At 33.7% G+C, this 26626-nt stretch overlaps 3 protein-coding genes across 8 annotated transcripts; 2 read left to right on the forward strand and 1 right to left on the reverse strand.

The window, feature by feature from the left end:
• Positions 1–1163: 1163 nt before the first annotated feature.
• Positions 1164–4549, reverse strand: ISI1 (binding protein). The gene is made up of 5 exons (XM_037637603.2): positions 4175–4549; positions 3879–4084; positions 3508–3606; positions 2275–2348; positions 1164–1627 (listed from the first exon to the last, which is right to left on the reverse strand). Exons 1-5 carry the CDS (start codon positions 4470–4472, stop codon positions 1402–1404), a joined length of 903 nt encoding a protein of 300 aa, XP_037493531.1. The 5' UTR covers positions 4473–4549; the 3' UTR covers positions 1164–1401.
• Positions 4550–9386: 4837 nt separating this feature from the next.
• LOC105647118 (hypothetical protein) lies at positions 9387–16055 on the forward strand. 4 transcript variants are annotated; one of them, XM_012233111.4, is made up of 5 exons: positions 9387–9553; positions 9746–9878; positions 10059–10103; positions 10241–10342; positions 12398–16055. In XM_012233111.4, exon 5 carries the CDS (start codon positions 12570–12572, stop codon positions 15441–15443), a length of 2874 nt encoding a protein of 957 aa, XP_012088501.2. In that variant the 5' UTR covers positions 9387–9553; positions 9746–9878; positions 10059–10103; positions 10241–10342; positions 12398–12569; the 3' UTR covers positions 15444–16055. The 4 variants fall into 4 exon arrangements, with proteins under 4 accessions (XP_012088501.2, XP_020540151.2, XP_020540150.2 ...); XM_020684492.3 differs by having other exon boundaries at positions 9752–9878; XM_020684491.3 differs by lacking the exon at positions 9746–9878 and adding an exon at positions 11011–11119.
• Positions 16056–18801: 2746 nt separating this feature from the next.
• Positions 18802–26425, forward strand: LOC105647119 (hypothetical protein). Of its 3 annotated transcripts, none has more exons than XM_012233112.4 (3): positions 18802–19005; positions 20189–20296; positions 22944–26425. In XM_012233112.4, exon 3 carries the CDS (start codon positions 23115–23117, stop codon positions 25983–25985), a length of 2871 nt encoding a protein of 956 aa, XP_012088502.1. In that variant the 5' UTR covers positions 18802–19005; positions 20189–20296; positions 22944–23114; the 3' UTR covers positions 25986–26425. The 3 variants fall into 3 exon arrangements, with proteins under 3 accessions (XP_012088502.1, XP_012088503.1, XP_012088504.1); XM_012233113.4 differs by having other exon boundaries at positions 23017–26425; XM_012233114.4 differs by having other exon boundaries at positions 18802–19000.
• The last annotated feature ends 201 nt before the right edge of the window (positions 26426–26626 follow it).

Here is a 26626-nt window from a genome sequence, read left to right on the forward strand (position 1 = left end):
CCAAATTGATGAATGGATTTATGTATTCAACCATAATAATTGTGATAGTTATTTTATAGGAAAATTACTACTCATTTCTTTCACAAGTTATGAAGTCCTCAAGATTTAGTTTAGTAATATTGCTTAATACCTATCCAAAAATTTCATTCACTAGTAAATGAAAAATTAAATAGTGTCGACCAGGTGTGGTCTAATTGTATAGTGACATTTTAAATATGAAGACATAAATAGTTAAATATTACAACATATTTGATGGTAAACATGGTATTTTTTTTTTTTAAGAGGTAATGACTAAATTGTCTAATGGCACAAAATTTTAAGGGTTTTCCAATTTTTTTTCAAAAACATTAGGGATGAAAAAGTAATTTTAATCAAATCTCTTACACTAATCTGCCTCTTTTATTTTAGAAAATATTTTAAATAAAACTAAATATTTAATCCTTCAAATTTTATAATAATTATAACTTCATTTCTCTTATTTGGTCATTTTGCATCAAGTCATAATAATTCAATAATAAATATAAAAGACTAAGTAATAACAATGTATTTAGTTGTAAAAAGCCAAATAATTGAATATTAGTATTTAACTGTTATAACGACTATCTCTATAAAAATTATTAAATAGATTAACGATACAAAATTTCATAGATTAATTGATTTATTATTAAATAAGAAAAAAAAAATATAATTATGATCAAGCATGAGGATTCAATAATTATTTACCCTAATTAATGTACGGAAATTGTTCAATTCGATTTAACATGTTGCATATATTATAAAATAATTATCTTTAAACGATTTATAAATAAGTAAATTCTCATAAGAATATATGTCTCTTTTTCAAATCATTCTTATTTCTAGTCTGACATTACAACAGTCGACCATTAAGTAATTAATCAAATATGTCTTGCCAAATAATTACATGTCCCAAAATTTAATAATGCTGAACTACAATTCAACTGTGCTTGAGGATTTTCTATGAAGTGAAAATGAGAATGATAGAAGTTGACCACAAATGAACATTTATCCTTGTCGATGAGTTGATCTTGCGATCATGATTTGCATCCTGTAGCCTCCATTTCATACCTGTGAAAGTTAACAGAGCATGCAATAGAGAAACACATAACATGTGCCTTAGGTGACATCCGATGAAATTGGAACCATTACAGAGAAACACACAACGTAATACATAATCAGTGAGTGATGCCATGATTTTACAATGGGGCTAGAAGAATTTTTCAGGGCTATGAAAGCTTGAAGGTTGAACGCAGCATGACAATTAGTAGGCAATTCGGGAGTTAGAATTGATACTATCTACAGTAGGTATTTGCATTTCCTAGTCAGCAATTACAGTTGATAAAAGAGAGCAACAAATTCAAAACAAGTATTTTATCTTTCAAATTAGTACAGATCCAGTGACTCGAGCACTCTGCGAGCTTGGATATGTAGTGCAGTCAGTCTTTGTTCAGGGTCAAGGGTTGAGCCAAATTGACTGGCTGCCCATATCAAGGAGGCCGATTTCTCACCAAGAAGTCGCCTGATGTCTTCATGTATGGTAAGCATCGGAGGTGCTTCCCTACCATTAACATGACCGATGAGTAGCAGCAAGAACTCCCCACATTTCAACCTAGCAAGAGATAAAATCGTTGTACTTTAGCAATAAACTGTGACTCACAATATATACTCAAGCCAAGAAATAAGGAGAAGAAAAAAGTGTAACTTTGACATTCTTAATCAAATCCAAAGTAACCTAGAGCATGAAATGAAAATGGGATTGTGTTATATGTAGCTAGAGTATATTTTGAATAAATGGTGATTTATAAGTTGAATTACAGTATATATATATATATATATATATATATATATATATATATATTATTTTTGACTATTATTTTATTAATTAATTAATCATTCATTCATGTTAATCTCAATGTACATCATATATTAATATTATAAAAATCTAAAGAATATAAAAGAAATGCCATGCTATTATTACTTAATTTTTATATTATATTTCATATGGCGAAGGCATACTTTTCCTTTTTCTTTCAAAAATATTCAAATAAAAACCCATCGGCGCTAAGCATTAGGGAATGCTAAACATTTGGTAATTTTTCCTCCGACCAGGATAAAAGATCCCATGATAAAAAAAACTAATGGAAGATTATAAATGACAAGTAAAAAATGAGCAATGACAACATGTAATGTATGTCATAAAAGAACTAATAAATAAATAAACGGGGAGCACATGAGCTGATGAAAATTTAATATTACCTGAGATTTTCATCCACTTGCTTGTCCCTGATAAGCACTGTTACTTCCTCAATGCCATTACAAACCTCAAAATCCTGAGCAAATAGGGATGTTACATGACAAAACAGAGGTTTTGAATCCATTAAATAACATGATTCAGCAGGTTGAAGAAATCTTAATCTTAGCTGTGATTGCAATAAGTTTTAAAAGTAGCTTCTTTAGACCTAGCAAAGTACTAGAATGACTTGGTGTGCAATCTGAAAAGCAAAGAAGTCCTAGCCTTACAGCAGAGAACATATGTTGTAGCAACCCAAAACATAATTACAAAAGAACAAACAATAAAGGGAAAAAAACCATACACCAACTGGTTAGCACTATAATAGCCTTGAAACAACCAAGGTACCATGCGTAAGTGCTGTTCACAGCATCAGCATAACCCTTCATCTTTGAGAGCACAAAATCAAGGCCCCTGTTTCATTTGATATTAACCCTAAACGAAATCCCTTCATTTACCTTCCTAAACTCTAATTAGCCACAGACAAATAAGTCTACTTCCTTGAAACCCTAATTTTGATACAAAATTTTCAGCAACTATTTCTTTGATAGTAAGCTTTAAATGAGCTATATTCATTTAATCTCCTTCCTAAACAAAACCATAGAAATTCAAGTCACTTGACTGGGGTCCCATATAGAAAATGATGGGAGAACTCAAGGTCAAACCAACCATCAAAATCCGTAAATCAGAATCACATCTTTATTTAACAGGAAAAGGAAGTTTTACAATCAACAAAAGTCAAACGAGCTAATTAGGGCAGTCTATAAGAGCTCCTCCATTCTGCCCATGCTGTATTAAATACTTAAAAGTACATTTTTATATCCTACATGAGTGCCAGTCATTATAGTGATTTATTTTCATAAGATTACCAGAAAAATGATTGCAAATGTAAGCGCAATAATTCCTACAAGCAAGTTAACAATTGATGAGATTTAACTTGAATTCAGGGCTAAATGGATATTATCAATGACAGCCTTCACAGGAGATACTATAAAATCGAGTTCATTTTTAACAGTGTGCAAGCATATAGATGTGGTACACCTATTAAGTTAAAACATCATATTATCCTATTATCTCTAACTGTTTTGCTGCAAAATCTAGGGGAAAAAGCAGAAACTGATTGGACATTAAATTTAGATAAACATATCGAGTGAATCTACTTCATTAAAAATGAACTTCAATAAGAGAAAAGTAAATACCATTTGATTGGATGATGAATCTAGCATTATTGAGATTAGAGCATCTAAACAGGCACCTTGCTCTGCCGCACCTCTAGTAGACAATATATGCAACAAAACCTGCAAGTAACAGATTCCAAGCCAAACAGCTCAAATTTTTTATCCAAGAAATTCTAAGAAAATGCCATGGAAATAAACAACACTACAAAACCATTATGATAAAGCACATGATTCACATATAAGCACATTTATACATATTGGAAGAATTGGATTCCTTTACCAGCTTACTGACTTCGCTGAATGAATGAAAATGGACAAGAAGGATCAACAGCCATATTAAGTGAATTGAATTCCTAAATTTTAGTACATAATTTCGAGATAAGAACCCATACCTCAATAGCCTTATGTTGATGGGCCAAAATCGTGCTTTCTCTGTGGAGAAGACAACAACCTTCCAAAACACGAAGCGCAAGCGCAACCTCTGCACCTGTTGAAGGACCAGTAATCTTCAAAGGCTCGACTCCAAATATATGATCCAAACTGTCCACTTTGTCATCCTCTGTTTCCTTGAGAGAATGCCGAAACAGAACAGGAACCACTGCCAATATCAATTCCATTCATAATTTTCATTTTTCAGTTTCTCTCAATTGAATGAGCGAATTTAATTTAAATTTCAAAGGAATCAAACCTTGAAGTTCCGGTATAGATTGTGTTTGGCAAAAGAGGTTGATAGTGGCGTCGGACTGTGCAACGGATCTGAGGAAGTTAAGCAGAAAGCGGAGGCCACGGAGGCGGAGGAAGGAGAATTCGGCGCGAGCATCTTTGAGGCTTGTTCGAAGAGCGAGAGTGACCTCTCGGTACAATCTTTGTCTATTCAATGAGTTAACTAACTCCTCGACTGCCGTGACCGACGCTTGTGCCTGTGGATCTCCTTCACTTGAATTGTCCTTTAAGCCGGAGCTCCATAAGGCCTTTTTCAGATGCATCCCCTCTCTCTCTCTCTCTCTCTGTTCAATACACCGGCAGCCACCGTTTACACGTTTTTTTCTTTCTGTTTTTTTTTTTTTTTCTAATATTTTGGCGTCAGAATTATTCAAAAAATTAAATTTCAAATTACTATTTAATCCTTAAAAGTTAGCATAATTAATATGGACAATTGTAGATTTGATGTACAAACTTTTCAAAATTTTCTATTTTTGTCTAAATGAAAAAACTTTTACAATCAAATATTCAAACCGCAAAAAATATTTTAATCAAGTATTTTGTGCATATATAGCTGCAGAAATTGCTAATAGAATGACATATACCAACGGTTCGAGCACATAATTGTGATGTTTGAAGAGATAAGAGAGAGAATAAAAAGACAAGATGCACTTATTGATAACCTACAAAGGAAGCAACCAAAGAATATTCCTAATGCTTATGGAAATAGTAATGATAAGCAGAAAGTGAGGATATTAACATGCTACGTTCTCCGTAACTAGTGATAAGATTGGTGGAATTATTATTGATGAAAATAGTTGTGTCAATATAGTTTCTACTTACTTTGTAGAAAAATTAAGGATATCTACTTCTAAACATCCTAATCCATACAAGTTTTAGTGGCTAAATGAAAGTAGTGAGGTAAGGGTGACTACACAAGTTCTTCTACCATTTTCAATAGGAAAGTACAAAGATGAGATATTATGTGATGTAACTCCAATAAGTTCTAATCACTTGCTTTTGGGAAGACCATGACATGTTAATAGGTTTGTTAATCATGATAAAGTCAAAGGAACTTGTTCTTTAACGAAAGATGGAAGAAAAATAACTTTGGCACCTCTTGATTTACAACAAGTACAAGCTGATAATCTTACGTTGGAGGAAAAAAAAAAAAGGAGAAAGTTTGTTTTTTTTTTATCAATAGTAAATTAGAGCCATTAATTGAAGAGAAAGTGAAAAAGATTCAACTAGTTGAAGAGAATTCGATTATAGCTAAGATGGAATTACAAAAGGAACCGACGTCTATTAAAGGAATTACACATCAAGTCGATTCTATATTTGAAAATGAGTTGCATAGCATTTTTATGCAACCAATAAAACATGATCTTTTTAAATTTATTGATAATTGTGATAGTGGTCACTTTTATTTTATTGTAATCTATAGCAGGTACTCAAAAGCGCAAAAAATTGGCCAAATATTTTGATAAAATGAATGTTTTAGAACTAAGAGGATAACACTTCTAGTGGTTAGAAGAGATGATTCTATATTCTTTTCAAAATGATCTTATGCAAGATAAGGAACTCAAGAATTTTCTATTTGATCGAGGATATGTATTGATTTAGTTGTACTTGAAGGAAGAGATACAATAATATATTTACGGAGCAATAAAGATTCGAATTTGAGGTCCAAGAAAGAGGGTATGACGTGTGTTGAAAACAGAAAGACAACAAGCACACGGTGATCATAAAAAGATGGACTTGAAAGAAGATACAAGGCTAATTAACATGATCCAAACATGTGACTCTTGAGTCTTTTAATTAGTTTTATGTTTTAATTAGCGTAGCTGGGCTTATTTAAATTGGGCTTTATATTTTATTTAGTTTTTAAGGTTTCTTAGCTTATAAATACTTAGCTTTCAAGCATTGAAGAGATGTTCCAATTTATGCATTTTAATTCAAGAGAGACGAATTATCTTTGGTTCTCATTGAACTTGCTTTTGAACTTATCAAATATAATTTATCTTTGTGGCATTTATTCATTTTACCTTGATATCTTTAATTCATACTTCTAGTTGGATATTGGGTCAAGATCCACAATTCCATCTAGTAAGAAACTCCTAATTTGAGAATTAGAGTTTCTAATTTGGGATTTAGGATTTATATATCAAATTCGATTTGGAGTGTTAAGACACAATTCTTGGAGTTCCGCATCATTTGGTATCAGAACAAAAAATAGGGTCCACATTATAGCAAAAAATAGCGTTAAATATAACTAGTCCCTAAATCATATTAACATTAACACTTAAGTCACTCTATATTTGAGAAATTACTATGACGTCTCCAACTTAATTTTCCGTCTCACTATTAGGTCCTTCCATCCAAAAAGTAAACTCTTTTAGTTAGATACACTTTTTAGACATAATAATATACTTATTTTTTGGATGGAAATAACTCATTTTGATAGGACTTGAGAGTGAGATAAAACATAAGTTAGGGACATTATAATGCTTTATTAAATATAAAGGGATTTAAATTTTAACTTGAACATAATTTAGGAATCTAGTTATATTTTATCAAAATAAAAAATATGCTAACTAAAGTCTCGTTCGGTAATCGATTTTCGAGTAAAACTTAGCGTTGAATTATTTCTGCTAAACCTTTCAACAATATAATATTTATAATAGATTTTAAAGGTTGATGGAGCATTTCATTAAATATTATACATGATAACGTTTAATGATAATTGATTAATTTATATCTACACCCATTATTTTTTCCCTTGAATTCACAAGCTGTACTTTATTCGCAAGTTGTTTACCAATTAACAATTCCTAAAATTTTAGGATTTCACAAGTTGTTAATGCCCCTCTTATCCTCCTTTTCCACTAGCTATCGTCTATGTGAATTTGATTATAGCCTTAATTTTGTCCTTAGCTATTTGAGAACCCAACAAGGTTAGTAAATATTTCAATTGCTGTATGATTGTTTATTGTAAATTCATATTTAGTGGAATTTGCATGTAATTCTTTGTGTTATGGATTTATTATTACAAGATAATTTTTTTTTCTTTTCAAATTTTTATTTTTTATTTTGCAAGTCTTATTTATTTGCTAGATTTCATGGTGATAGGAAAAAAGAAAATCAAAGCAAACTCTACTAATATCAAGCTCAATACTTTTTATTTATAAATATAAAATTTAATAGTTGATAAAATAATTATAAAAAAAGTCTAATATTGTTAGTTGGGATATATGTATATATATCAATCAATGAAGAACAACTACGACAATTGACGGGCCTAAAGAACTTTTGACTTGAGAAAAACTCTTATAGGAGAAGGTATTAAGCTCTTAACAGTTCCTCTTCAATTCAATAATGTAGTTGAATATAGTTGTTAGAGCTAGTTGCCTTTTTGTAGTTGTTCTTCATCTTATAGTTGTTTCACTTTATTATTCTCTTAGAACTAAGACTCTTAAAAACTCAATAAGATGATAAGGAATAAGGGGCTACGGTCCGGAGTAAGCTTTTCCGGACTGAGCGGAGGGGATAATCTAAGACTTATTGAGTTCCCGTCCCGCTATTCCTTTATGGAATGAGTTTGTAACGTAATGTGTTAATGAGGTAGTTATGATTGTTCTAATTATGATATATATACTTAATATCCTTGCTTCACTTCAGGAAATTCATTAACACCGTATTCGATTCCATCTTCTTCTTCTGTGCTCGTGACTATCTGTAGTATTGGCTAACTGGGCACAACCTATTTGAAAAGGAATGTAAAAGCATTGCGGATTCTTCCTTCAAACTTCCTAAGGAAATTTATAAAATTTAAAACTCTAGACAACAACATATATAGACATTAATTTGATCTTACTTTGATGATATTCCAAGGTCATAGAAGAATAAAACACTCCTGCACACCAGGTATAGCTTAGTGATGAGTACACATACAACTTGACAATAGATTCAGGTTTGAATCCCCCTCCCCTAATACTAAAAGAAAAAAAAAAGGAATAAAATACTCCTCATAAGTTAGGGAATCTCCAAACAAATAAGCATAATATGACAATTAAATCTCAAAGATAATCGTCTGAAAACTCTTAAATTATCTGTAAAGTATGATTTATTTCAATATATCTATTTCATAAGAAACTATTCTACCTTAGCTTGGATTGCACATATCACACAAACTTTTATGAGATAATCTGATTGATTTGTTTTCAAGAGTCTACTGAAAAAATTGCTAACTCTTCTTTTTATGTCCTTTTGATGCTTTCTACTGGATCATAGGAGAAGAGAGCAAGACATATGAGTGGGTAAGTTACAAGAGTTGGGAGTAAGGAAATTTTTCCTTTTGCTTTTCCCTTCTTACTTTACTGAATTGAACACAGCCATTCCACGGTAAGCCTAAGGACAATTATAAGCAATAGGGGATGAAAATAGTATGTTAGATATCGTAGAATGACATGCTAGAGGAGACTCGGTGTCATGCTCTCCGCCAACCAAGGTCGATTTGCGAGACCGAGCTAAAGTGAACTAGGTTGCAGGCATCATATTCTATTAAGAGCAGGTGGTGTCTCCATAGGGAAGGGACTCTATGGACACTATAAGACCAAAAGACCTATAATGTGCATCTCTCCGTAGGTGAAGAATTTGTTATAGGCAGTTCTACATTGACTAGAATACCCAAAGGCCTTGAGCTCAGACTTGAATATGTATTAGACCCTTATGTATATGCAAGGTATTTGCGTATTTTCATTGGTTCTTAATGTCTAAAGCATACATTTTTAGACTTAGACTTATTTATTTAATAGGTACATGAAATAGTTAGGGATGAGCATTTGATTGGTTCAATTAAAAATGAAACAAACCAGTATAAGTCAAATAGATTGAATTGAATTAAAACAATTCAACTCGATTACAACTATTTTTAAGTGGGTTTATGCTTATTTAATTTAATAAAGATCAAATTGAACAGAAATTTCAATTTCTTTTATTAAATTAAAACCAAATCGATTATGTAAAATACCAAACTAAAATTGAATCGAATCGGATTGGTTTAATTTAGTAGTTTGGTATAGAGATTATCAAAACGAAGGACAAAGTAGTAATTTAGGTAAAATATGGAGGACTAAACAGTAATTTCAACCTAGAACGTTATGCCCTTTGATTTGATTATCGGGTCTTGGGTTCCGGTTTTATGAATATTCGTGCGGCTACTGTATTCTCTTGAGGTGCAGTTCTTCAAAAGAAAAACCCTCTTCTGCCTTCTCCACTTTCTTCTCAGGCTTATTTCACAGTCAATTTCGATTATTTGCTCAGTCTTAATAATCCTGCGGCTCCAAATCAAAACCCTAAATGCGAGGTATAGTTGTCTTTATATGTCGCACTCAACTTTTTAGTACTTTCTGCAAAATTTTCGACGCTAATTTGTTAGAATAGGGCAGTCAGAGTGAAAGGTTGTTGTATTGAAATATCCAGAAAGCTATATTAGGTTGTTCCTTCTGCATGTATAGGAGTATTGGGCTAATCCTTATGGTCAACTGACTATTGGCAGTTGTAGTAACTGGCACAGAAAGCATTCCCCTAATGCAAATGTATGTCAACTGAAGCAACGCTGTGTTAACGAAGTTGGCTTCGGTATTCTGTTGAAGTTGCAATATCACAGTAGGCCAGTGGATGTCTTGGGGGTGAGTTAGGGCGTAGAGTTCTTGACCTATGTTTTATGTATAATTTGTGGTTGTTAGAATTAGTTGTTAGAACATATTTCAGATCTAATATTCTTCTGAAAACTTATTTTGCTCGCTAATTTTATTTTGCTATTATCTGGACAACATTTTCAGTTAATAGGTTTTTGGTTTTAATTTCAGATTCATTATTTTGAGTTCCTCAATTGAAACAATCAAAACCTTCAGGTTTGTTTTCTGCTTAGTTCTGCGTTTTAGTCATCCCTCTTCTTTTTTTTTTTTTTTTCCTTTTTCATTTTTCGAATTTTAGGGTTCAACAAATTTTCATTTTGTTTTACCTTTTCTTTTGTTTTGTTTGCTGTCAGTTATCACAATTCCTTCAATAGATCACCCAACAAGAACTGTAAACTTCTTATTTGGTGCATGGACAACATGTAGAATAGTCGAAGCAGCTTGAGCAAGAACTGGTATGGATCATCTGTTTCTAACTTTTGCCTTTTTCTGTTCTTTATTGAGATGTGGATGTTTGATCGTTTGCATATGCATGCAGTAGCTTTAAATGATCTCTAGATTAACGTGCCACCATAACTATCAGTATCAAAATAAATTTTAGACCACATAGAAGTATTTTATCTTCTTGATGAATTAGAAACAATGTTGTAATAATTCATTGTAAGGCTTCAATGTTCAAAGTAAACATAAGTGTTTGCTTTGTGAGAAGATGATGAGAGAATGAGAGAGAGTATGTTTTTATTGCCATTTTTGTGAATTTTTCTAAATTTGAGTCATTGTGAATCTTTCTTATATGCTCTTTTTGTTAAATAAGAAGACTTGCTTTTGCAATTCTTCTGCAGTAGATAGAAATTTACTTTTACTTTTCCATGTTTCTTTGGTTTTTTTACATGCATTCATCACAAATGAAGAATCAGGTGGCTGAAACTGGGTAATTGATTTGAATTGTTGGCGTAGTTGTGTCTACTGTATGTAATTGTTACTGTGGATGCACTTTTAATGGTTAAGGTTAGCCATAATACTTGAATTTGTTGCATCTAAAGGTACTTAGCTGTTATTGCATGATGAGGTATAGTACTTTTTACACTAATTGATTCTTGCCAATGGATTTGATTGGTTCCAGGCCATGGAACAGACTTTTGGATACAAGTTCATCTTATAATAGCAGCAATTTTGTGTAGCTTGAGCCTGTTTTTAGAAAGAAGAATAAAATTTTCAAAATGGGGAAAAGGGTAAGAAAGAACTTGTGAAGTTGTATTGCGTTTATTAGAAATGCCAAGTTGATGAAATTGTTTGAAGGTTGCAGTTGCTTGGTGGTGTGATGATCATGGAATTGTCTCTTTGTCATTTTTCTTTTTGCTTCCTATATTCTCAATCTTATATATAAGTTTCTCATATGAGTTCTAAATCATAATATCTGTTTGCTTTCATGAAAAATGTAAGGACATGGTATAGATTCGTTTTTCAATCATAAAATGCTTTACTTTAATTGCGTTTTAGATGTGTCATCAATTAACATTCTTAACCTTGCATGAGTAATTTTAGAATGATTACTGTATGTGCTACAAGAGTTTGGGAATAAAAAAAAATGACAATAACCATAGCATTATTTACAAGCTAATGGAAAAAAATAGCATTATCTAATGGCCTTAGTGGAATTTTGACCACAATATAGCTTGTCATCAAATGGAAATGACTAGATTGGATAATAAAGAAATTTTTGTCAAACTTAGATTAAATATCGCTTCAAATTTGTAAGCCCTCATTCATTAACTTAGATTGTAATTCGTTCTTTTTTTCACTGAATTTTCCATATTTGAAAATAAGAGACAAGCCTGGTTTATTACCGTACCTTGATGTTATGGTTTCATTTTTCTTGCTTTGCTCCCTTTGCATGTATGTGGTACTTAGTTATGAGTTACTTGGTTGGTTGTTGATTCCAAGAATGTGTTTAAATTGGATTTTGCTCTATTTGAATGCAATTAGGGTTTTAGTTCACAATTATGTTAATTAGGGTCCAGGATATGTTGGAGTTGTGTATAATTAGGTTTTGGGTCTCAAATGTGTTGTTATACTTCATCTAATATCTTGCCAGGGTCTGTTTAAGAAAGGAAATGGATATGGATAGAGAGAGCTGAGCAAGAAGTGAACTTGGCATTTCCTTGAAAGTTGATAGAGTAGAACAAAGTTTTATTTTATTTTATTTCTTTTGTACCTTTAAACTTTGAAGAGTTCATTTCATTCAGTAATGGGTTTATTTGTGTTTTAACAAAAGATGAAATAAGGCAGACTTTGCTTGAAAGTTAGTTCATTGGTTTAGTGGTTTGCTAAAATTTGTACTAAGCATGAGCATACCTTTGACATTGTACAAGCAAAGTGAAATAACTCTTATTTTCATGTAATATGTAGTGATTGGAAGCATAAATGTGATTTTAGCTTCAGTTTACTTTTATTCTTCTTTCCTTGTCAATGGTAAGCTCTTGTTAATTTTCATTAGTACAAATCTGCAGGCCCAATGTGATACAAAAGTTGATAGGTGGAGATTCCTGGGATTTTATGGAGGCTCAGCATTTGAACTTTGCAGGTTAATTTATTGAAGAAACAATGATGCTTTAAAATAACTTCGTGGTATTGTGCACTTGAAGCAATTTGGAGCCAGTTACTTTGGTGGTTTGATTAGTGATGGAGTGCAATAAAGAAGAGGCAATCAGGGCGAAGGGGATTGCTGAGAGTAAGATGCAAAACAAAGATTTTCATGGTGCTCATAAAATTGCACTCAAAGCCCAACAGCTGTATAACGATTTGGAGAATATTTCCCAGATGCTAATGGTTTGTGATGTGCATTGTGCTGCTGATAAGAAACTTTTTGGGAATGAGATGGACTGGTATGCCATCCTTCAGATTGAGCAGACAGCTGATGAGGCCACAATTAAGAAGCAGTACAGGAAGTTTGCTCTCTTACTTCATCCTGATAAAAATAAGTTTCCTGGTGCAGAGGCTGCTTTCAAGTTGATTGGTGAAGCTCAAAGGGTGCTATTAGACAGAGGAAAAAGGTCCTTGCATGACATTAAACGAAAAGCTCCCACAAGCAAACCAGCACCGCCTTACAGGCCTCAACAGAGAGCAGCTTACACCTCTAGTATTGGGGTTCAAAACAATTCCAGGAACAACTTTATGGGCTTCAATCCTCAACAGCAACATATGCAGCAGTCGGATCAACAGGGTTCCTCCAATGGCCGTGCTACTTTCTGGACAGCTTGTCCATACTGTAATGTAAAGTACCAGTACTATGTGGAAATTAAGAATAAGTCTCTTATTTGCCAAACTTGCACTAAGCCTTTTATTGCACATGAGCGGAGTGTGCAAGGGGCTCCAACTGGAACTAACTTCAGCCAGTCGGCATTTCCCCCAAGAAAAGATGTGCCAAATAATAGTTTTAGCAAAGTAGAACTTAACCGTCAGGGCAAGTCAAGTGCTGAGCAACCTAAAATGGATTTCTTTCAAAAGAAAGGTTGCAATTCTGAGTTTGCTTCACAAAAGGCAAATGGGAAGAGACGAAGGAAGAAAGATGCAGAATCAAGTGAAAGTTGTGACTCTGATAGTAGCATTGACAGTGAAGATGGTGATTTCAATGCAGGAGTGAATTCGAAAAGTTTTGGTGAGTTCCGAAGGAGATCTGATCGGCATAAGCGGAATGTTTCTTACAAGGAAAATCTGAGTGATGATGAAGACTCTACGACCCATCCAAAAAGGGCCAAGGGGAGTGGATCATTCTGTTCAACTGAAGAGGATTGCAGAAATGGCACAAAGGATGATTTCATTGAACCAAATAAGCATTCTGGTTCAGCTTCTTGTGCAAAAGGTCATAATGGGGAGAAACAAAAAGCAGGTCCAAAGAGCTCTTTAGAAGAAAATGGTCATAAGAAGATCAATGAGGTTCATATTGATTCTGCATCAGATTCAAGCTCAAAATCTACATCAGTTCCTGAGCTCCATGAATATCCTGATCCAGATTTTAATGACTTTGACAAAATTAGGAATGACAGGTGCTTTTCGATAGGGCAGATCTGGGCTGTTTATGATACCTTGGATGCTATGCCTAGATTTTATGCTCGAATTAGGAAAGTTTTCTCTCCAGGGTTCAAATTGAGGGTAACCTGGCTGGAGCCAGACCCAGATGATGATGATGGAATCGAATGGGTCAGCGAGGACTTGCCAGCCTCATGTGGTAAATTCAGACATGGGCACTCAGAAAATACTGAAGATCGTCTTATGTTTTCCCATAAGATCGACTGGGAAAAAGGCAGCCAGAAGGACACCTACAAGATATTTCCAAGAAAAGGAGAAATTTGGGCAGTCTTCAAGAACTGGGATATTAGATGGAAATCTGATGTAGACCCTAACCGGAAGTTTGAATATGAATTTGTAGAAATCTTGTCAGAATATACTGAGGATGTTGGTGCATCTGTTGCATATTTGGGCAAGGTTAAGGGCTATGTGAGTCTTTTTTGTCGAATCAGGAAGGAAGGAAAAGACAAATTTCAAATTCCACCAGGTGAATTGTTCCGCTTCTCTCACATGATTCCATCATTTAAATTGACGGGTGAGGAAAGACAAGGTGTGCCAAAGGGATCTTTTGAACTCGATCCTGCTTCTTTATCCCAAAATATCGAAGAGATTGCTGTTGCTGAAGATATGGCGGTTGATATTGGTAAGACTCATGCTGACAGCACAGGTTCAAAATCATCAGATAAAGTGAAATTCAATGTGGAATCTGAAGGACGTACTGCTGCTCAGCAGGCTAGTGATATAAAATGTGAAGTTGCCAATGATGATCATAGTGTTCCTTCAACTTCAACCCCAGAAGCTCTCGAAATTCCAGAACCAGAATTCTTTGACTTCAATGCTGAGAAATCCTTTGAAAAGTTTCAAGCTGGTCAAATCTGGTCTCTGTACAGTAATGAGGATGGCTTACCAAAGTACTATGGTCAAATTACAAAATCTGGTACTAGTCAGGATTTCAAATTGCAGCTCAAGCGGCTTGTTCCATGTGCACTACCGAATGATGTTATACAATGGCAAGATAAAGATATGCCTATTTGCTGTGGAAGATTTAGGACTAAAAAGGGTGAATCGCAGCCCTATACATCTGCTGTTTCCTTCTCACATCAATTAAGTGCAGAACCTGTTGGTAAGAAAAATGAATATACCATCTTTCCTAGGAAAGGTCAGGTTTGGGCACTGTACAGGAACTGGTCTGCTGAAATTAAACATTATGAATTGAATGAATGTAAATATGATGTAGTGGAAGTGCAGGAGGAAAATGATTTGGTGATCAAAGTTTCACTTTTGGAGAAAGTTGAAGGTTTCAACTCAGTTTTCAAGGCTCAATTAGAGGATGGTTCAGCTGTTACAATGGAGGTTCTCCGTGTTGAACTGCTTAGATTCTCCCATCAGATTCCTGCTTTTCGACTAACGGAAGAGAGGGGTGGCAGCCTGAGAGGCTTTTGGGAACTTGACCCTGCAGCACTGCCTGTTCATTATTTTGCTACTTGAAATGACAGGTTTATTTAAGTGCCATCTATTTGCAGTCAATATCAACAGCCAGGGCATGTTTGAGATTGCTCTTTTGGTAATGGATTTTTGGCATCAATCTCTCAACTGTGTTATGAAGTTGTTTTCGGAAGTTTTATGCAGTGCTTGTTTCTTTTGGTCTCAGTTTATCTGCATTCAATAGAAAGAAATTTGTCTGCTGACTCTTTGGTCCCTTTAATTTTGGGTTGGAGCTTGGTTGATTCGGCCACAAATCAATGGTGGGGATAGCAAATTAGCTGAAGCCTAAAACTTAGATTTCGTCACTCTGTTGCTGACAGTAGATTGTCTTACGCGACTTTATAGTTTCATGTGAACCCTCTCATTGTAAGATGCTTATGTTATCCCCTTTTAATTTGGATGTAGGGATCAAATTTAGCAGCTCACAGCAATTGTATCAATGCTGCACTATTTTTAGGGGTTAAAGCTATGTTTAATGGGATTTGATAGTAGCATTAAATATGGGTAACTATTGATGCAATCAGGTCCAAAACCAGTGGGATAGTAGTTTAATGATCGAGTAGATGTCAATACAATGGTTGGTTTTATATTTATAATGGTTTGTCCTAGTTTATAGATTGATGGTTGTCTCTCTTCTTGCCTTTGTCCTTTTTGCCTTTTTATTTGTGCTTGCTGCAGGGACTGCAAGAAACAAATCTATCTAGGTATGTGTCTATTTCGATTTCTGTTAGGATTCCTTGTTATTATTCAAGAAACTTGACTCAAATTGTGAAAGGCCATTGTGTTCTTCTCATGGGTACTGCAGGGACTATCGCTCTGTGACATTAGGTTATTGAAGGTTATACATTCTAATCATATCTATGTTCTTTATATTCAACAACAAACTACTTTCTCGGTCTTGTTCTTTATGTTCTCTATATTTAAGTTTAGTAACGGAAATTTAGAAACGGACTCATCTGTTCTGCTTAGAATGGCAATGTAAGTATGCTTCCATCTAGGGTGGCATTGTAAGTATGCTTTTATCTAGGGGTTGAGCATTCGGTTAATTTGAACCAATTCAAATAATCGAACCCAATAATATGAGGTTTATTACAAAAAACGGTTGCGCCAAATAATCGAACCCAATGATATGAGGTTTATTACAAAAAACTGCAACCGTCCGAATAAATGGATTAATATTTTCAGTTGGTTAATTAAAACCGACTACGAGAAAATATCTAGATTCAAACTTTTGCAATATATATGTTTTTGTCTCCAGATTTGCAGTTTGCACTCTTAAAACAACTATATACATATATGCTTATAAGTTTACACTCTTAAAGCAACTAGATACATATGCTTATAAATTTAGACAATTGTATAGAATAAAAAAAATAAATAATAAAATTAATTAATTTATCCAATAAGTCACAAGTGTCCAAACAAAAATTACAATGGTAGTCATATATAAATTCAACTATCCAAATAACAATTAATACGATTAATATTAAAAGAAGCATTTATTAAACTTTTAGTTAAAAAATTACAGTTAATAACCAATTAAACATGACCTCTTTGTTAGTGATTCAAAAATTATACCATATTTTTGTCACATGTCATAAAAACTATACAATTATAGTCTGCACTCTTGCTTTTATTTTAATATGGGGTAAAAACACAATGTTTTGACAAAAGAAAAAATCTGAGATAAAAAAATATATATATCTTGAATAGAATTTGGATTAGTTGAGGTTTTTTTTCACGCTAACTGCACCATAACTGAAAAAACAAATTAATATTTATAACTAACCGATCCAAATCAAAACTAATTTATTAGCAGCCGAAAAAATTACTCGGTTTGATTTAAATTTCGATTATATCCGCGATTTGCTCTCCCCTACTTCCATCCCTGTGAAATCATCATCACAAATTTTGACAAGAATGTGATGCCTTCAACTCTTAAGTGATATTTGATTATCAAAATTTAATTTTTCTATGGAAAATAAAATTTTAGGAAAATATTGCAAAAAGTTAAATTATCATATTTGGATGATAATAAAAGTTTGCTTGGAAAGTAAATTAATTATGAAAATAAATGCTATTATATAATTTTAAAATATTTTATTTTCGATAAACTTATAATTTTCTCATCATTTGAGATGTGAAAGCACTTCCCTATAGAACAAATTTGCCTAGACTAGTTATGACCCAATTTATGTACCAAACAAATGAAATTAATAATTATTTAAAAAGTATATCAACTTTATCATTTTTTTTTCTAAATGTATGGTCAACAATACCTTCATTTTAATAAAAATCTTTAATTTTATTTGTTCGGCCATAAGTTGGAGCCATTGATCCATCTAAGTAAATTTTTTTCCCTTTCCCATATGTATGGAAAAATATGGATGTAGTCTACATATCTAAAAAATTAATTTTCATAGAAAAATACCAACCAAATATAATAATTCAATTTTCTGAAATCACTTTTTAGTGACACTTCGATTACTAAATGTCTTTTAAAGTCATCCTAGTTTTCTAACTATTGACTTTAGAAAGGAAGAGGTTAGGTTATATTACAAAATAAGAATTGAGTTGTAAAAAATGAATTAAGAACACTGGATGAATTGAGGTCGATATTTTTAAACTTTTAAACTCAAAAAGGATTAATTATGGAAAGTGGAACCCTCTATGGTCATAGACTCATAAGTAGGGATAGAAAACGGGAGGATATCCCGGGATACTGTACTTACAGTGAAATTGCTAACCATAACGAATATAGATATAGCATGTGTATAGGCCTTTGGGTGCTCCTATCATTACATGCAATCCATTACTTGTTATATTAAATAATTTGGGCATTGATACATATCCATTATTAGTAAAAGATATATTTTTAAATAAGTTTGTATTTGGATAATTTAAAGTTTGCGGATACTCTACTTGTTTAAGGGTTATTTTAAATGGATTTATGATAGACATGGATACTAAAATTTTAACGAGTTCAGATACGAGTATTTAAATGGTTATTAAATAGAAACATGTATGACCTACGGGTTATGATTTAGTTGCTTGTAGGCTGAACATATAGAAAGATTTCTCGAGTTCGATTCCCACTAAATAGACCTACAAAAGAGGCGAAAAGCCTTAAACTAAGCACGGACCGGATTAGGAGAGCTTACTCATCCCACTTATATTCCCACTAACTTCTTAAATCTTAACCGGTTTTGATTTGGGGTGCAATTGTAATTATAAATTCACCAAATTAGGGTTCAATTGCAAAAACAAAAATTAATGGGTAAAGCTGTAAATTTGTGTAAAATCGAGGGTGAAAATGACATCGTCAGTCGTCACGTTCTATTCATTTGATTATCTGGTTAGTGCCCCATTGGGTTTTTATTCAAATCGTGCGGTGACTATATTCTTCTCCTGCTCCGAATCTTCTAAAACGAGCCTCTTCCCGCCTCTCTATCTCCTTTTCAAGCGTATTTTCGATTTGCATCTCGATTATTTCCTCAGCAGTAATAATCTTGCGGCATACTGTACTCTCTCTGCTGTGATTCTTCGAAGAAACCCTAATCGTAAGGTACTTTTTTTCTTTCCTTACAACGATAAAAATTTGAAAATTTTTTAGAAAGGAATGCATCTGAGTAAATAGTTATTGTATTGAAGTATCCAACTTGCTGGTGAATATTATGAGCATTGGACCAAATCATTTAATGAGTTTTAAATTTTAGTGTTCACTGGATTATTTTCCTATTAATTTTTCTGGATGGTTAAACAGCTTGTTTTTTCTGTTTCTAATGGACGCTAAGCAAAGTTGAACTCAAACTTCCACATTGAAGCTCTGGAACGCTTATATAAGCTTATTTGAAAATTGTTTCTCGGTCTACACTAGCTATTTGTCAACTGAATCATATGAAATGTCCGTCTACTTATTTCTTTTTTTAGCTTTCTTGAATTTTGGACAAAAACACGACTCTTTCCTGCCTACCTATGTGATGCATTTGGTCCTATCATGCCAATGTAATTCGAAAGGGGAAAATATGAAGGACTTATTTTCGCGTTGATTCTAGAGATCCACTTAGCCCTGAAAAGAAAGAATACCCCAAAGAAAGTTTAATTTGCTAGAAAGCTTTTAGGTAGTGACATAAAAGATGAATGGAATTTGCCTTAGTTCTATTGATTTTCCCCATTTGGTTTAGAGTTTCTTTTGACTTTGAGTGGTTTTGCATCTGGGTTTGGTTTGTTTCAGTTTATAATTGATTGTTGTAGCATCATTTTCATTAAATCCTCTTAGGCTATTGGGTTTGCTTTTTTGATTTATCAATTTAATGCTTATGGTCCTTGGAGTGCCATTTTCAAGTAAATTCTCATGGTTACATGAGGCTTGTGGTTATTTAGTCTAACATTGTACGTGTGTGTTGGGGTTGGGTAGAGTTTAGAGTTCTTCAATTATGTTTGTATGTGGAATTTATGGGTGATCCTAATTGGTTGCTAGATTAGAACATACTTCAGATCTAATTGTTTCCTATTATCTGTAAAACAATTTCAGATAATAGGCTTTTGTTTTTACTTTCAATTTCATTATTTTGACTGTGTTGATTCAAAATCAGCTGGAGTCTTGCGGGTTTGCTTTCTGCCTACTTTCTGTTCTATTCATCTCTCTTATTTATTTTTTTTTTCTTTCAATTTTGGAATTTTAAGGTTCTATAATTTCCATTTCAGTTTATGTTGATTACTGTTTCTTTTGTTCTGTGTGGATTCAGTTATCAGTATCACAGTTCATTAAATAGGATCACCCAACAAGAACTATAAACTTTGTATTCATGCAAGGACAGCATGTAGAATAGTTGAAGCAGCTTGAGCAATTCCTGGTATGACTTGACATCTCTCTCTCTCTCTCTCTCTCTCTCTCTCTAAAATTTTGACCTTTTCTGTTAATCAATGAGATGTTGATAATTTATAGTTTGCAAATGTCATGGAGTAGCTTTAATTCATCTCTAGGTTATCCTTCAGCATAACTATTAGTATCAGAATAAATTTAAGATCTTGTGGAAGTTATCTTATCTTCTCGATGAATTAATAATAATGGTATAATAATTCATTGTAAGGCCTGAATGTTAAAATGTTAAGACCTGAAGTCTTCAAACCAAATGTAAGTGTTTTGCCTTGTGAGAAAATGATGAGAGAAGAAAATGGGAAATATGTGACCTAGAGAGAGAGGAAAGACTGCAGAATTTTATTGCTACAAATATGGGTCTTTCTAAATTCAGTCAATGTTGTTGTTGTTGTTGTTTCTAAACGTAGAACATCTATTTATCTTCACTCCAATATGCTATTTTCTCAATATGGTAATTTCTTAGTTCAGAAGAAGTCACTTTATGATTTTTATGCAATAGATAGAACTTTTGCTTTTCCATTTGTCTTTGGATGTTATGATTTGCAGTCAGCACAAACATAAAATTAGGTGGCCGAAACAGCAATCTATTTGAATTATATTCATATAGTTGTATCTTATGTATGCTATTGTCACTATGGATGCACTTTTAATGATCTACGTAACGGTTAAGGTAACCATCTAGAGCTAGTTAACTGTTATTGGGTGCTGATGTTTAACTATTTGTTGGTCCTTTTAACACCAATTGATTCATTCAAATGAATTTGATTGGTTTCATCCATGGAAAAAAAAAAAAAAAAAGAATTAGAATGGCTCAATAAGGTCCTTGTTGCTCTCTTCATTGTTTTGAGCATTAAAATAAGAAACTTCTTTCTCCGTTTCACTCTCCCTTGGATCAACATCTATCAATATTGTTCTTCCCTGATTGCTATTTGTCTATCTTAGTTGTGGGATGCTCATAAAAATTAGGAATTTTAATAGAATTAAAATCGAGAGCTATTACCAGCCTCTCCTCTAATCTTATACCACGTTCGGAATGTTAACGAATCATGGGATTATTAAACAAGTTGGTATACTCAGGGAAAATATTGTTTAGCTTCAAATGATGGAACTTCTCATGCATTTCTATTTATAATCAGCTGGCAAAAATTGCTTTCATAGCTTAGTTTTCATGTGCTGCCAAGTGCTTATTTTAAGCTTGCTTTGTCATGTACTTTGCTTTTTCAATTCTCGTCCACCATTGAGGTTCATTACCCTTCAATTTAAGCTTTACAATTGCACCTTTCAATTTTCAGCATGGGTTTCCATTCTAAGTAATTCCCTAGATTGGCTTCCTAATCCAAATAGTTCTCCACATATAACTTTCCATGAAATTGAACTGCTTCAACCTTTAATCCTCCACCATTCAAATCAAGTGCATGTAGTAACTTCTCTTCCAATCCACCTCGTGTTGCTTGGTTTGTGGGTCGAACATCATGAAAGGGTTACTTGACTTTCCTTTCAATCTCAAGGTCTCCCGAATTTTGAGTTGTTCATGGTGGGCTCTTGGATTCTCCATCGTGCTTCTACAGTTTCTTGACACTACAAGGCTTGTATAGCCCTAGACAAATCCTCGGTCATTCTTTGCATCTTAGCCAATTCTGTTTGTTGGGGCCGATTGTTTCTATATTGATCTCTGCCCCTACAACCATAGTTTAGAAGAGGGAAAAAAAAATCTAAAGTAATCAAGGGTCTTTTATTCTTTGCTGCTTTAATATTATTAATTTGAAAAACAAAAATCGTGCTTTCCAAAATGTAACTAAGATTTGGAAAACAAGTTTAGAATATTTTCCTTTGTTTTCTCTTATAACAAAAGTCATGTTTTTCAATTGCTTTCAGTTAAAAAAATAAATTTTTTATAATTAAAAATTATAATATACATAAACTTGTTCTAAAAAAAATATTTTATTGAATAATCATAAAATGTATTTAAATAAATTAATAAATATTTTTATTTTTAATTTTATATTGTGATTTAATTAGTAATTAATTTTATCATTATAAAATATATATTTATAATGAAAACATTTATTTTTGAAAAATTTTACGACGTGATAAAAATTGATAATATTATTATAAATAAATCAATAGTACATATTTAAAAAAAAAAATCTAAAATAAAAAATTTTCTAAATATCTTTTATAATATTTTGCTTTTTTATGAAAGTTATGAATATTTTTATTTATTTTTTGAATTGAAATAATATTTTACTTATTAATAAGTGAATGTGCTTTCCATTTATTCGTTCTTTTTTTTTTCATTTTCCAAAAAAATTATTTTTTTAGAAAATAGAAAGCAAAAAACTGTTTTCTATCTGTAAACACACCCTTTATGTTTGGATTTTTCAAGAATAAATTTATGTGGTGAATATTTTGCTAAGAATAATATATAGTTCCTTTATATTAGCATGAGCTGTATTGTTCCTGTAGCGTTGAGCAAGCAAAGTGTTCAGAATGCATATTTTCATGTAATATATATATAGTGATTGGAAGCATTATTGTCATTTTAGCTTCAGCATAGTTTTCTTCCTCTTTTCATTGTCAATTGTAAACTCTTGTTGATTTTCGTTTGTACAAATCTGCAGGGATGATGTGAACATGAAAGTTGTTCAATGGATATCCCGAGATTCTAAGGGGCCTAGCATTTTAACTTTGCAGGTTAATATGTTGAAGCAACAATGATAATTTGAAATAGCTTCTCGTTTTTGTGCCCTTGAATCAATTTGGAGTTGGTTTGTTTGGGGATTTGATTAGTGATGGAATGCAATAAAGAAGAGGCAGCAAGGGCGAAGGGGATTGCTGAGCAAAAGATGCGAAACAATGATTTTGTTGGTGCTCATAAAATTGCACTCAGAGCCCAACATCTTTATAAAGATTTGGACAATATTTCCCAGATGCTAATGGTTTGTGCTGTGCATTGTGCTGCTGATAAGAAACTGTTTGGGAATGAGATGGACTGGTATGGCATCCTTCAGATTGAGCCGACAGCTGATGAGGCCACAATTAAGAAGCAGTACAGGAAGTTTGCTCTCTTACTTCACCCTGACAAAAATAAGTTCCCCGGCGCAGAGGCTGCTTTCAAGTTGATTGGTGAAGCTCAAAGGGTGCTATCAGACAAAGGAAACAGATCCTTGTATGACATTAAACGGAAAGTTTCCATAAGTAAATCAGCAGCGCCTTACATGCCTCATCAGAGAGCAACTTATAGCTCAAAAATTGGGGTTCAAAACAATTATAGGAGCAACTTCGTGGGCTTCAATCTTCAACAGGAGCACACACAGCAGTCAATACATCAACAGGGGTCCATCAATGGTCATGCGACTTTCCAGACGGCTTGTCCATTCTGTGATGTGAAGTACCAGTATCATGTTAATCTTTTGTATAGGTATCTTCTTTGTCAAAATTGTAGTAAGCACTTTATAGCACGTCATTGTCTTGCGCAAGGGGCTCCAACAGGAACTAATTCGAACCAATCAGCAATTCCCCCAAGGAAAGATGTGCCAAATCATGGTTCTATCAAAGAACTTGACCGTCAGAACAATTCAAGTTCTGAGCAATCTAAAACCGAGTCCTTTCAAAAGAAAGGTTGCGATCCCAAGTTGGCTTCACAAAAGGCAAATGGCAAAAGGCGGAGGAAAAAAGACTCCGATAGTAGCATTTATAGTGAAAATGTGGTAGTTGATGAAGCTGGTGATTTTGAGGAAGGATTGAATTCAAGATGTTTTGATGAATACCGAAGGAGATCTGATCGACATAAACAGAAGGTTTCTTGCAAGGAAAATTTGAGTGATGATGAAGACTTTGTGACCCATCCAAAAAGGGCCAAGGGGAGTGGATCATCCTGCGCAACTGAAGAGGAGTACAGAAATGGCTTAAAGGACGATTTTCTTAAAGCAACAAAGTATTCTGGTCTAGCTTCTTGTGAAAAAGGTCATAATGGGGAGAAACAAAAAGCAGGTCCAAAGAGCTCTTTAGAAGAAAATCATCATGAGAGAAGCAATGAGGTTCATATTCATTCTGCTTCAGATTCAAGCTCCAAATCTGTATCTGATCCTGAGCTCCATGAGTGTCCTGATCCAGATTTCAATGACTTTGACAAAGGCCGGAATGAAGGTTGTTTTTCGGTAGGGCAGATCTGGGCTGTATATGATACCTTGGATGCTATGCCTAGATTTTGTGCTCTAATTAGGAAAGTTTTCTCTCCTAAGTTCAAATTGCGGGTAACCTGGCTGGAGTCAAACCCAGATGATGAGGATGGAATTGAATGGGTCAATGAGGGTTTGCCAACTTCATGTGGTAATTTCAGACATGGAGACTCTGAAAATACTGAAAATTGTCTTATGTTCTCACATGTCATCAGCTGGGAAAAGGGCAGCCAGAGGAACACGTACAAGATATTTCCAAGAAAAGGAGAAATTTGGGCTGTCTTTAAGAACTGGGATATTAAATGGAAATCTGATGTGGACACTAACCGGAAGTTTGAATATGAATTTGTAGAAATCTTGTCAGAATATACTGAGGATGTTGGTGCATCTGTTGCATATTTGGGCAAGGTTAAGGGCTATGTGAGTCTTTTTTGTCGAATCAGCAAGGAAGGAAAAGACAAATTTCAAATTCCACCAGGTGAACTATTCCGCTTCTCTCATATGATTCCATCATTTAAATTGACGGGTGAGGAAAGACAAGGTGTACCAAGGGGATCTTTTGAACTCGATCCTGCTTCTTTGCCCAAAAATATTGAAGAGGTCGCTCTTGCTGAAGATATAGTGGTTGACGTTGGTAAGGCTTATGCTGTCAGCACAGGCTCAAAATCATCAGATAAAGTGAAATCCAATGTGGAATCTGAAGGAAGTACTGCTGCTCAGCAGGCAGATTTGCAAGGTGCTGATCTGGAACCTGAAGTTACATATGAGGAATGCAGTGCTCCGCCAACTTCAACCCCGGAAGATATTGAAATTCCAGAACCAGAATTCTTCAACTTTGATGCTGAGAAATCCATTGAAAAGTTCCAAGTAGGTCAGATATGGTCATTGTACAGTGATGAGGATGGCTTGCCAAAGTACTATGGTCAAATTACAAAAATTGGTACTGGCCAGGGTTTCAAATTGTGGCTTAGGTGGCTTATACCATGTGCACTGCCGAATGATGTAATTCAATGGCGTGATGAGGATATGCCTATTTGCTGTGGTAGATTTAGTACTAGAAAGGGTGGATTACAATCCTATTCATCCACTGATGCCTTCTCACATCAGTTAAGTGCAGAACCTGTTGGTAAGAAAAATGAATATACCATCTTGCCTAGGAAAGGTCAGGTTTGGGCACTGTACAGGAACTGGTCTGCTCAGATTAACCATTATGAATTGAATGAATGTAAATATGATGCAGTGGAAGTGCAGGAGGAAAATGATTTAGTGATCAAAGTTTCACTTTTGGAGAAAGTCGAAGGTTTCAACTCAGTTTTCAAGGCTCGATTAAACGAAGGATTAGCTGTCATAATGGAGGTTCACTGTGTCGAGCTGCTTAGATTCTCACATCAGATTCCTGCTTTTCGACTAACAGAAGAGAGGGGTGGCAGCCTGAGAGGCTTTTGGGAACTTGATCCTGCAGCACTGCCAGTTCATTTATGAGTTGAAACGGTAGGTTTATCCGAACGTCATCTATTTGCAGTTGATATCAACAGACAGCGCATGTTTTGGGAAATGCTGTTTGGTAATTGATGCTTAATTCCCAGTTTTCCGGTGTGCCTGGATGATGGACGCCAAGTTGATTCTGCTTGCATCAATGCATCAACTGTGTTTTATGATCGCTTTTGGAAGTTTCTGCATTTAGATAGAAAGAGAACTGCTAGCTGACTTGATGACTCTCATTTTGTCTAGCTTGGTTGGTTAGGCCACAAATCAGTGGTTGGGATGGCAAATCAGCTGAAGCACAGAAATTGAATGTTTTCACCTTTTTTTTTTTTTTTTTTTCCTGAAAGGGGACATGCAAACTCTCATTGTATGATGCTTATTTTATCACCTTCTGATTTGGATGGAGATATCAAATTTAGCTGCCAAACATATTTGTATGAATGCTGAACTTTATTTTCTTTTTTTGGGAGGCTCAATGTATAAATTAACCCTTGAATTCTTCACGGCAAATTTTTTTGGCACTCGCTAATTTTATTTTGATATATTAAATATTTCAATTTATTAAATTGGATTTACTAAATATTATATTTAACTTATTGAACATCTTAATTTTTAAAATTAGATTGATTAAACACTTA

Source organism: Jatropha curcas, chromosome 4 (genome assembly GCF_041381405.1).
Source record: "Jatropha curcas cultivar XTBG-Jc1 chromosome 4, XTBG_Jcur_1.0, whole genome shotgun sequence".
NCBI classification, from domain to species: Eukaryota; Viridiplantae; Streptophyta; class Magnoliopsida; order Malpighiales; family Euphorbiaceae; genus Jatropha; species Jatropha curcas.

What these genes read in the sequence shown, in the direction of transcription:
- ISI1 (XM_037637603.2), bottom strand. Translation starts at nt 4,472, where the DNA reads ATGCATCTGAAAAAGGCCTTATGGAGCTCCGGCTTAAAGGACAATTCA. An exon ending in ATCAACATAAGGCTATTGAG is followed by an intron (nt 3,607 to 3,878) that starts GTATGGGTTCTT and finishes TGTTACTTGCAG; the next exon opens with GTTTTGTTGCATATATTGTC. An exon ending in CAAGTGGATGAAAATCTCAG is followed by an intron (nt 1,628 to 2,274) that starts GTAATATTAAAT and finishes ATCTCTTGCTAG; the next exon opens with GTTGAAATGTGGGGAGTTCT.
- LOC105647118 (XM_012233111.4), top strand. Translation starts at nt 12,570, where the DNA reads ATGGAGTGCAATAAAGAAGAGGCAATCAGGGCGAAGGGGATTGCTGAG.
- LOC105647119 (XM_012233112.4), top strand. Translation starts at nt 23,115, where the DNA reads ATGGAATGCAATAAAGAAGAGGCAGCAAGGGCGAAGGGGATTGCTGAG.